General features: G+C 44.2%; 1 protein-coding gene across 1 annotated transcript in view; it reads left to right on the forward strand.

Annotated features, from left to right (window-relative positions):
• Positions 1–12272, forward strand: part of b4galnt4a (beta-1,4-N-acetyl-galactosaminyl transferase 4a) — a 437447-nt gene that overhangs the window by 256330 nt on the left and 168845 nt on the right. Inside the window, exon 3 of the mRNA XM_031801738.1 lies at positions 2637–2735. Coding sequence (XP_031657598.1) covers positions 2637–2735 — 99 coding nt within the window. The remainder of the gene's footprint in view (positions 1–2636; positions 2736–12272) is intronic.

The following is a 12272-nucleotide window of genomic DNA, read 5'->3' on the forward strand; positions in this document are numbered from 1 at the left end:
TTATTTCATAGTTTTGATATTTTCACTTTAATTTACAATGCAGAAAATTTGTAAAAATAAAGAAAAACCCTTGAATGAGTAGGTGTGTCCAAACTTTTGACTGGTGCTGTATATTTATACCCTCCTACTAGGTAGAGTCACATCTCTGTTGCTAGTCATGGACTTAATTTGTTCCTCTCACTTGTGTAGTCATGGCCCCGCCTCCTGCTAGAACATTTGTGTGCATGTAAGTATATGTGTGTTCCATGTCACTTCATCTGACCTGACATCGGGCCAAATTCCTCACTCCTCCCTTATCCACGGCTGTCCTACCTTATCAGTGACTGAAACCAGACTGATGCCCTTTGCCTCCCTCCATAGGATCCATGAGATTTAAGAATAACATGTTTGACAGAATGTAAATGTTTTGCCTCCCCCCATTTTCTCACTCAGTAACTTTCCATACACCTAGTTCTTATCCACCGTCCATTGACCCCAACATATACAATCATTATGCTTGTCAAGTAATCAATAAGTTATTGTAAGGTAACATGAATAAGTGTATTTCAAGATAAAATACAACAATAGTGTGTATTGATGTGTATGTCTGATACAGGGATCATCTGTAAAAAAAAAAAAAGACATTGGTCTGAGCATGACTCCCTGTCAAATTAAAGGTTAAACAAATAGGGTTCTGTTCAAAAGTAATGCACTAGGGTGCCATTTGGGATACATCCATGACTGGCACAGCAGTCTAAGGCACTGCATCTCAGTGCAGTAGGTGTCACTATAGTACCTGGTTTGAATCCAGGCTTTATCACATCTGGCTGTGATTGGGAGTCCCACAGGGTGGCACACAATTGGCCAAGCATCATCCGAATTTAGCCGGAGTTGGCCATCATTGTAAATAAGAATTTGTTCTAAACGTCTTAAGGATCTGACCCTTTAAAAATGTGTTTTGCCTAAAATGACATACCCAAATCTAACTGCCTGTAGCTCAGGATCTGGAGCAAGGAAGGATGTGCATATTCTTGAGACCATTTGAAAGGAAATACTTTGAAGTTCCTCACTCCTCCCTTATCCACGGCTGTCCTACCTTATCAGTGACTGAAACCAGACTGATGCCCTTTGCCTCCCTCCATAGGATCCATGAGATTTAAGAATAACATGTTTGACAGAATGTAAATGTTTTGCCTCCCCCCATTTTCTCACTCAGTAACTTTCCATACACCTAGTTCTTATCCACCGTCCATTGACCCCAACATATACAATCATTATGCTTGTCAAGTAATCAATAAGTTATTGTAAGGTAACATGAATAAGTGTATTTCAAGATAAAATACAACAATAGTGTGTATTGATGTGTATGTCTGATACAGGGATCATCTGTAAAAAAAAAAAAAGACATTGGTCTGAGCATGACTCCCTGTCAAATTAAAGGTTAAACAAATAGGGTTCTGTTCAAAAGTAATGCACTAGGGTGCCATTTGGGATACATCCATGACTGGCACAGCAGTCTAAGGCACTGCATCTCAGTGCAGTAGGTGTCACTATAGTACCTGGTTTGAATCCAGGCTTTATCACATCTGGCTGTGATTGGGAGTCCCACAGGGTGGCACACAATTGGCCAAGCATCATCCGAATTTAGCCGGAGTTGGCCATCATTGTAAATAAGAATTTGTTCTAAACGTCTTAAGGATCTGACCCTTTAAAAATGTGTTTTGCCTAAAATGACATACCCAAATCTAACTGCCTGTAGCTCAGGATCTGGAGCAAGGAAGGATGTGCATATTCTTGAGACCATTTGAAAGGAAATACTTTGAAGTTTGTGGAAATGTGAAATTAATGTAGGAGAATATAACACATTAGATCTGGTAAAAGATGCAAGAGAAAGGCCATAATGCATTATTCCAGCCCAGGCACAATTTTGATTTTGGCCACTAGATGGCAGCAGTGTATGTGCAAAGTGTAGACTGATCCAATGAACCATTGTATACCTGTTCAAAACTTTGTATCAATACTGCCCAAATGTGCCTAATTGGTTTATTAATACATTTTCATAATTGTGCTCACTGCTCAAACAATAGCATGGTTTTCTTTCACTGTAATAGCTCATGTAAATTGGACAGTGCAGTTAGATTAACAAGAATTTAAGCTTTCTGCCTATGTCAGATATGTCTATGTCCTGGGATATTTGTTATTTACAACCTCATGCTAATCACATTAGCCCACGTTAGCTCAACCATCCCGCGTGGGGGACACCGATCTGGTTAAATAAAGGTTAAATAAGAAATGTAAAAATGTTTCTGTTGATGTGGTCACAGGAGGCTAGAACTGTGGATGTATGGATAAGTGGATAAATTAGCTATTTATGTGCACTGCAAGTGATACCACATTTATACTGTTGTACTTTTTGATTTATACACTGAAAGAGTAACGGTACAATCTTTCCCTTTTACCCCTCTCTCATATTCTCATCTGCTTTTTCATCCTGTAATGTGCATATTTTTCCCTCTTTACCATAATCCATCTTTCATCTAGACCTGTACTTTCTTCAATTTCTAGGTCCTTTGGATGCTTTTTCTTTCTCTCTCTTTTCTCCATAACTGTCATCCCTGTCTCAACCCCCACTGACCATGTTCTCTGTCCTTCTCCAGGAGGATGAGTCCAATGCTGTTGGAGCTGACCCCAGAGACCATGGCCACATCAGGAAGTTTCTCAGCCAGCGCCACAAGAAGTTGCCATGGAAACCTGAGGTAAGTTCACAGGAAGGGTTTAGTGTTTGGTCTCTCTGAAGTATATTTGAATCGGCTCTGAGACCAGGTCCCTTATTAACAAACCATCTCAGTGTAGGAGTGCCGATCTAGAATCGGGTGCCGCCTACCCCAGTGATATACATTTTTATGATCTAAATGTAAACAAAAATGATCAAAAATCTGTCTCCCTCTTTTAGTATCTGAGAAACATATCTGAGGCCCTGGCTAGAATAACAAACATGGCATGAATCCTATTAAAGACTTGGCTAAGCCACACACCTGGATTGAAGTGACCCCAAACTTTTGAACAGTAGTGTATATACAGTGCATTTGGAAAGTTTTCAGACGCCTTCCCTTTTTCCACATTATTCTAAACAAATCTAATCGGTGTACCCATAATGACGAAGCGAAAACGGGTGTTTTGAAATTGTTGCAAATATATATATCCTGTATATATACATGCTCGACTCTTCTTGGGTATGACATAGTTTTTCCCATTCTTCTCTGCAAATCCTGTTGTGGAATATTTTAATTCAGTGAGAGAGACTTTGTCATTTCTTCAAACATTCATCTTTATTTAATATTGATTAATTATTGCAATAGCGACGCTGGTCGATCCCACACTCTGAAGTGTGATGCCAAGAGCTCAAAGAGCAGAACAGAGCCACAGTATTTTATAGTTAAGACACATCCTCCTGAATACATGACAAAACAACATATGTCTGGAATAGGTCAAAAGGTTAGGATTTGTATGTGAGAAAGGAGTATTCCCCAGCCAGATAGCATTTATTGTGAAGACTGTTCTAATTTGAAAGAATCCAGGGTTTGCCCCCTAAGACAAGGTTCCTCCCATCAGCCATCCACACGAGAGACATCTCCTCCCTGGTACCTCAAAGTACACAAACACCAAATCCATTATATGGAATGCAGGCTGTAGGTTTTATCACCAAGCCATCAATAATCAATTGCCAGCGCTGAGCCCCAGAGGCCCAACTCAGTCCCACAGACACAGACGAGAGTACTCATCAAACCTTATTTGATGCATAAACAGTATGTAAACATAATCTTGTCATTTTTCTACCATAATCCTCTCAAGCGTTGTCAGATTGGATGGGAAGCGTTGCTACACAGCTATTTTCAGGTCTCTCCAGAGACGTTCGATCGGGTTCAAGTCCAGGCTGGCTGGGCCACTCAAGGACATTCAGAGACTTGTCCCGAAACCACTCCTTTGTTGTCTTGGCTGTGTGCTAGGGTCGTTGTTCTATTGGAAGGTATAATGCTGCCACAGCATGATGCTGCCACCACCGTGCTTCACTGAAGGGATGGTACCAGGATGGTACCAGGTTTCCTCCAGGTGCTCAGCATTCAGGCCAAAGAGTTCAATATTGGTTTCATCAGACCAAAGAACCTTGCTTCTCATGGAATGAGAGTCCTTTAGGTGCCTTTTGGCAAACTCCAAGCGGGCTGTCATGTGCCTTTTACTGGGTAGTGGCTTCCGTCTGGTTACTACCATGAAGGCCTGATTGGTGGAGTGGTTCAGAGATGGTTGTCCATCTGGAAGATTCTCCACAGGGGAACTCTAGAGCTCTATCAGAGTGACCATTGGGTCACCTCCCTGACCAAGGCCCTTCTCACCGGTTTGCTTAGTTTGGCCGGGCGGCCAGCTCTAGGAAGAGTCTTGATGGTTCCAAACTTCTTCCATTTAAGAATGATTGAGGGAACTATGTTCTTGGGGAACGTCAAAGCTGCAGACATGTTATGGTATTCTTCCCCAGAGCTGTGCCTTGAAACAATTCTGTCTCCGAGCTCTTCGGACAATTCCTTCGACATCATGTCTTGGTTTTTGCTCTGAAATGCACTGTAAACTGTGGGACCTTATATAGACAGGTGTGTGCCTTTCCAAATCATGCCCAATCAATGGATATTAACACAGGTGGACTCCAATCAAATTGTAAAAACATCTTAAGGATGCTCAATGGAAACAGTGGATGCACCTGAGTTCATTTTCGAGTCTCATAGCAAACGGTCTGAATACTTATTTAAATACATTCTTTTTTTTATAAATTGGCAAAAATTTGTAAAAACCTGTTTTCGCTTTGTCAGTATGTGGTATTGCGTGTAGATTGCTGAGGATTTAAAAAATAATTGAATCCATTGTACAATAAAGCTGTAATGTAACATAATTTCGGAAAAGTCAATGGGTCTGAATACTTTTCAAAGGCACTGTACCCTTTGAAAAAATGATTTTATTCAAGAAAATGAATCAAAAGTAATTATAGATCAGCAAATAATTGCTACTATAGGTGTTTTTTGCACTGTAATTCAAGAGAAGATGTTTTCTCTCCATGTTGTCCTTTTTTGTGGGCCCTGGTCAAAATAGGAAATAGGGTTTGCAGACTTAAACTGTCATTTCCTCACATTAGAGCCTGAGTAGTGAAAACATACTCTCCATCTATTTTGCATTAGCTTGTGGATGAGAACGTTTCTCCAAAACCATTTTTCACCTTCTAAAATGTCACCTTAGACCAGAGCACTAGAAGGTACTCTAATTTCCAAGCTGTAAGCAGTTCAGACACGCACGGACACACACGGACACGCATATACGCACACGCACGCGCACGCACGCACACACACACAGACATACATCTAACTGCTATAACAATAGGGAACAGAAGGCAGGCCAATTAAGCAGAGAAAGTGTGATAAGAAGAGCCGTGCTCGATGTGTAACCTGCTCAGCACAGTGTAATGAACTCTGTCCGCGGAGGCCCTGTGTGTCTCAGAGGACCTAATGCAAAGCACATCTGTGAACTGGTCAAGCGAGAAGACAACCGACCAATTTAGCCTTTATTATTTCAATGGCTCTCTGGCTCTTTAGTGTGTGTGTGAGACAAGGACATTCAAGGTTGTGTGATGGAATGTACTGAAGCAAATCTCCAGGTCTCGGAAAGTTTACTCATCATGTGATCCACCTTCACTACCCTTTGATCAAGACACACATCAACACCCTACTTCCTCCACAAAAGACAACAATTAAAATATGCCAGGATGCAGTGTGTTCTATATAGTACTGGGAGACACTGTAAAATCTGCATAGTTATTCCACTCATGTTCTCCTAGGCTATTCATTCTTCAGTTATTCCACTATTGTTCCCCCAGGATATCCAAAATAGTGTTCAGCATGCAGAAGTGAGTCCACAGAACAGGGTCCCAGAACCATTGGGTGTAGAACAGGCATATGGACACAGCTGTAACGGCGTTCTTCGTTTGTTGAAAGAGAGTCGGACCGAAATGCAGCGTGGTGGTTACTCATGTCTTTAATGAAGAAAGTGACGATACATGAAATAAATAAATAAATACAACAAACAACAAACGGAACGTAAAACCTAATTACAGCCTATCTGGTGAAACTACACAGAGACAGGAACAATCACCCACGAAAGACAAAGCGAACTCAGGCTACCTAAATACGGTTCCCAATCAGAGGCAACGAGAAGCACCTGACTCTGATCGAGAACCGCCTCAGGCAGCCAAGCCTAACTAGACACACCCCTAAACATAGCAATCCCAAATCCTATAAAACCCCAATACGAAACACAACACGTAAACCCATGTCACACCCTGGCCTGACCAAAATATATAACGAAAACACAAAACACTAAGACCAAGGCGTGACAGAACCCCCCCCCCCCAAGGTGCGGACTCCCGGACGCACCTCAAAACCATAGGGAGGGTCCGGGTGGGCGTCTGTCATTGGTGGCGGCTCCGGCTCGGGACGTGGACCCCACTTCATTAATGTCCTAGTTCCTCCCCTTCGCGTCCTGGGATAATCCACCCTCGCCGCCGACCATGGCCTAATAGTCCTCACCCAGAACCCCACAGAACTGAGGGGCATCTCGGGACTGAGGGGCATCTCGGGACTGAGGGGCATCTCGGGACTGAGGGGCAGCCCGGAACTGAGGGGCAGCCCGGAACTGAGGGGCAGCCCGGAACTGAGGGGCAGCCCGGAACTGAGAGGAAGCCCAGTACTGAGAGGAAGCCCAGTACTGAGAGGAAGCTCAGGTAGGTAGTAGGCTCCGGTAGATCCTGGCTGGCTGGCGGATCTGGAAGATTCAGGTTGACTAGCAGATCTGGAAGATTCTGGTTGACTGGCGGATCTAGCTGCTCTATGCAGACTGACAGCTCTGACTGCTCCATGCAGGCTGACAGCTCCTTGCAGACTGGCAGCTCTGGCTGCTTCATGCAGGCTGACAGCACCCTGCAGACTGGCAGCTCCTTGCAGACTGACAGCTCCTTGCAGACTGGCAGCTCCTTGCAGACTGACAGCTCCTTGCAGACTGACAGCTCCCTGCAGACTGACAGCTCCTTGCAGACTGACAGCTCTGACTGCTCCATGCAGGCTGACAGCTCCTTGCAGACTGACAGCTCCTTGCAGACTGACAGCACCCTGCAGACTGGCAGCTCTTTGCAGACTGACAGCACCCTGCAGACTGGCAGCTCCTTGCAGACTGGCAGCTCTTTGCAGACTGACAGCTCTGGCTGCTTCATGCAGACTGACAGCTCTGACTGCTCCATGCAGGCTGACAGCTCCTTGCAGACTGGCAGCTCCTTGCAGACTGACAGCTCCTTGCAGACTGGCAGCTCCTTGCAGACTGACAGCTCTGACTGTTCCATGCAGGCTGACAGCTCCTTGCAGACTGGCAGCTCCTTGCAGACTGGCAGCTCCTTGCAGACTGTCAGCTCCTTGCAGACTGACAGCTCCTTGCAGACTGGCAGCTCCTTGCAGACTGACGGCACCCTGCAGACTGGCAGCTCAGGCTGCTTCAAACAGGCAGGAGGCTCCGGCAGCGCAGGAGAGGAGGAAAACGCTGGCTGCGCTGAACAGGCGGGAGACTCCGACAGCGCAGGAGAGGAGGAAAACGCTGGCTGCGCTGAACAGGCGGGAGACTCCGACAGAGCAGGAGAGGCGCACTGTAGGCCTGATGCGTGGTGCGGGCACTGGTGATACTGGAGCGAGGACACGCACAGGAAGCCTGGTGCGGGGAGCTGCTACCGGAGGACTGGTGTGTGGAGGTGGCTCTGGATAGACCGGACCGTGCAGACGCACTGGAGCTCTTGAGCACCGAGCCTGCCCAAGCTTACCTGGCTCGATGCCCACTCTAGCCCGGCCAATACGAAGGGCTGGTATGAACCGTACCGGGCTATGCACCCGCACTGGAGACACCGTGCGCTCACTAGCATAACACGGTGCCTGCCCGGTCTCTCTAGCCCACCGGAAAGCACAGGGAGTTTGCGCAGGTCTCTTACCTGGCATAGCCATACTCCCTGTAAGCCCCCCCCCCCCAATAATTTTTTGGGGTTGCTTCTCGGGCTTCCTTGCCAACCGTGTTCCCTCGTATCATCGGCTCCTATCTCCTGCTGCCTCTGCTTCCTCCTTGGGGCGGCGATATTCACCAGGCTGAGCCCAGGGTCCTCTTCCGTCTAATATCATCTCCCAAGACCAGAAGTCCTTATATCGCTGCGCCTCACGATTAACAGGGAGAGTTAGCTCAGGTCTGACTCCTGACTCTGCCACTCTCTCCCTGAGCCCCCCCCCCAATACATTTTTGGGGCTGCTTTTCGGGTTTCCTTGCCAACCGTGTTCCCTCGTATCGTCGGCTCTTATCTCCGGCTGCCTCTGCTCTCCTCAGTGCCTCCACCTGTTCCCATGGGAGGCGATCTCTTCCAGCCAGTATCTCCTCCCAAGTGTAACAACCTTTGCCATCCAATACGTCTTCCCATGTCCATTCCTCCTTTCGCTTTTCCTGCGGTCGCTGCCTGTAACCACGCCGCTCGGTCCGTGTGTGGTGGTTGATTCTGTAACGGCGTTCTTCGTTTGTTGAAAGAGAGTCGGACCGAAATGCAGCGTGGTGGTTACTCATGTCTTTCTTTAATGAAGAAAGTGACGATACATGAAATAACTAAATAAATACAAAAAACAACAAACGGAACGTGAAACCTAATTACAGCCTATCTGGTGAAACTACACAGAGACAGGAACAATCACCCACGAAAGACAAAGCGAACTCAGGCTACCTAAATACGGTTCCCAATCAGAGGCAACGAGAAGCACCTGACTCTGATCGAGAACCGCCTCAGGCAGACAAGCCTAACTAGACACACCCCTAAACATAGCAATCCCAAATCCTATAAAACCCCAATACGAAACACAACACGTAAACCCATGTCACACCCTGGCCTGACCAAAATATATAACGAAAACACAAAACCCTAAGACCAAGGCGTGACAACAGCTATGGACGTAGTGTTACTGACCATTCAGAATTATGTGTATGGTCCCACCTCATAAGTAAACACAGGATGAGTCAGGGCCACCAAGAAGAAAAAAACATGTGACGAGCTGGCATTTCCCCCCCCATCACTTTTGAATCAGGTGGGGCAACGTCCCTCTTCTTTTGATTTAGTTTAATACAAAATATTGAGGCAAAATCTTTAAAAAGAGGGGTAAAAGTGCAGTTTTTTTTATACCAATTTGCCTCATGATTTGTCAACTCACACACAATGTCTCTGTCCTTCACTTCTGAGTGCTGCTGCAGGCTCTGTGTGTCTTTAGGAATGATGTACACCGAGTGTTCAAATCGTTAGGAACACCTTCCTAATATTGAGTTGCACCCCCTTTTGCCCTTAGAACAGCTTCAATTTGTCGGGGCGTGGACTCTACAAGGTTTCGAAAGCATTCCACAGTTAGGCTGGTCATGATGACTCCAATGTGTCCCACAATTATGTCAAGTTGGCTGGATGTCCTTTGGGTAGTGGACCGTTCTTAATAACAAAGTAAACTGTTGAGCGTTAAAAGAAAAACAGCAGCATTGCAATTCTTGATAGACTCAAACCTGACACCTAATTCTATACATCATTCAAAGGCACTTAAATATTTTGCCTTGCCCATTCACTCTCTGAATTGCACACACACAATTGCATTTGAGTAATTTAGCAGATGCTCTTATCTTGAGCGACATACAGTAGTGAGTGCATACATCTGTCATACTTTTTCATATTGGTTCCCCTTCGGGAATCAAACCCACAACCCTGGAGTTGCAAGCACCATCTACACTGATTTAAAGTGGATTTAACAGGTGACATCAATGAGGAATCATAGCATTCACCTGGATTCACCTGGTCAGTCTGTCGTGGAAAGAGCAGATGTTCCTAATCAGATTCACGGAACTGCACCCCCACCTCTGTGTCATGATTTTTTTTAAACTATCCCATGTGGCTGTACTTCTCATCCTGGGACTGTCCTGTTTCTCAGACCCTTTTCAGGTGTCCCAACTTTTCTTTCTACAAAGAAAGGTAATTTTGTCAGCATGACGCATCAATTAATTTAGGCTACAAGAATGTAGACCCAGTGACAATAGCCGAATGGCATAACACTTTTGGTGTTTTGCAACCGATGGTTCTCTTTCCATTCATCAATTGGCGTGAGTGCACAGTGCACTGTTTGGATGCTGGAGTTATTTTGGAGTGAACAAAAATGCTCAGGTAGTCTACTTTTTGAAGTTATGTATTTGACAATAAGATGAAAACATCATGATTGTGTTCATGCCAAATTAAAAGGAAACACTTTTTTTTTAAATGACATCTTTACTATTAGGCCCATAATAAATAGAAAATGCTAGTGCATGCACACACAGGCCCCACTAAAACAATTAAGGCCCCAGAATGTCACAGTATAATGTGCACTCTGGCCCAGAACCCAACTTGTATTTTTACTCAAGTACTTTACACATTTGCAATTATCTAATTAGCTAATATAGCAACTATTGAATTTGAAGCAGGGGAATTTCTATCAGAACCAAAATTAATCAATCAAAGATTCAGTAGTGGAAAAAGTACCCATTTGTTATACTTTAGTAAATGTGAATATACCTTAATAGAAAATTACTCAAGTGTGAAAGTCACCCAGTAAAACACTATTTGAGTAAAAGTCTAAAAGTATTTGGTTTTAAATATACTTAAGTATCAAAAGTAAATGTAATTGAAAATTATACTGTCATTTCAAAATGCTTATATTAAGCACACCAGGAAACACAATTGTATTTTTTATTTTATTTACAGATAGCCAGGGGCACACTACAACACGCAGACATAATTTACAAATGAAGATGTTGTGTTTAGTGAGTCCTTCAGATCAGAGGCAGTAGGGATGACCAGTGATGTTATTTTAATAAGTTTGTGAATCGCACCATTTTTCTGTCCTGCTAAACATTCGATACGTAACGAGTACTTTTGGGTGTCACCAACTTTTACTTTGAGTTCACCACATTCCAATAGAAAATTATGTACTTTTTACTCCATACATTTTCCCTGACCCCCAAAAGTACTCCTTCCATTTTGACAGGAAACAAATGATAGATGATAGTCCCACTAAGCCCAAACCAGATGGGATGGCATATCGCTACAGAATGCTGTGGTAGCCATGCAGGTTACATGTGCCTTGAATTCTAAATAAATCACAGACCGTGTCACCAGCAAAGCACCCCCACACAATTACACCACCTCCTCAATGCTTTACGGTGGGAAATAAACACGTGGAGATCACACCGCGTTTCACAAAGACACGGTGGTTGGAACCAAAAATCTCCAATTTGGACACCAGACCAAAGGATACATTTCCACCGGTCTAATGTCCATTGCTTATGTTTCTTGGCCCAAGCAAGTCAAATTAAATTACATGTTTGTCACATGCGCAGAATAACGTGAAATGCTTACAAGCCCTTAACCAACAATGCAGTTGAAAATACCTACAGAAAAAAAGTTATGAGATAATTAAGGAGCAGCAGTAAATAACAATAGCGGGGCTATATACCGTACACGGGGTACCGGTTCAGAGTTAATGTTCGGTTGCACCGGTGTTGAGGTAATTATGTACATGCAGGTAGGGTTATTAAAATGACTATGCATAGATAATAACAAAAGAGTAGCAAATAGTCTGGGTAGCTATTTGATGAAGCTGTTCAGGAGTCTTATGGCTTGGGGGTAGAAGCTGATTAGAAGCCTCTTGGACCTAGACTTGGCGCTCCGGTACTGCTTGCCATGCGGTAACATATTTTTATTGGTGTCCTTTTAATAATGATTACTTTTGCAGCAATTCGACCATGAAGGCCTGATCCACACAGTCTCCTCTGAACAGTTGATGTTGAGATGTGTCTGTTACTTGAACTCTGTGAAACATTTATTTGGGCTGCAATTTCTGAGGCTGGTAACTCTAATGAACTTATCCTCTGCAGCAGAGGTAACACTGGGTCTTCCTTTCCTGTAGCAGTCCTCATGAGAGCCAGTTTCATCACAGCGCTTCATGTTTTTTGCAACTGCACATGAAGAAACTTTCAGATTTCTTGACATTTTCCAGTATTGACTGATCTTCATGACTTAAAGTGATGATGGACTGTCATTTCTCTTTGCTTACTTGAGCTGTTCGTGGCATGATATGGACTTGGTATTTTACCAAATAGGTCTACCCCCCCCCCCCCCCCAC

The sequence above is a fragment of the Oncorhynchus kisutch genome, linkage group LG22 (assembly GCF_002021735.2).
Source record: "Oncorhynchus kisutch isolate 150728-3 linkage group LG22, Okis_V2, whole genome shotgun sequence".
NCBI classification, from domain to species: Eukaryota; Metazoa; Chordata; class Actinopteri; order Salmoniformes; family Salmonidae; genus Oncorhynchus; species Oncorhynchus kisutch.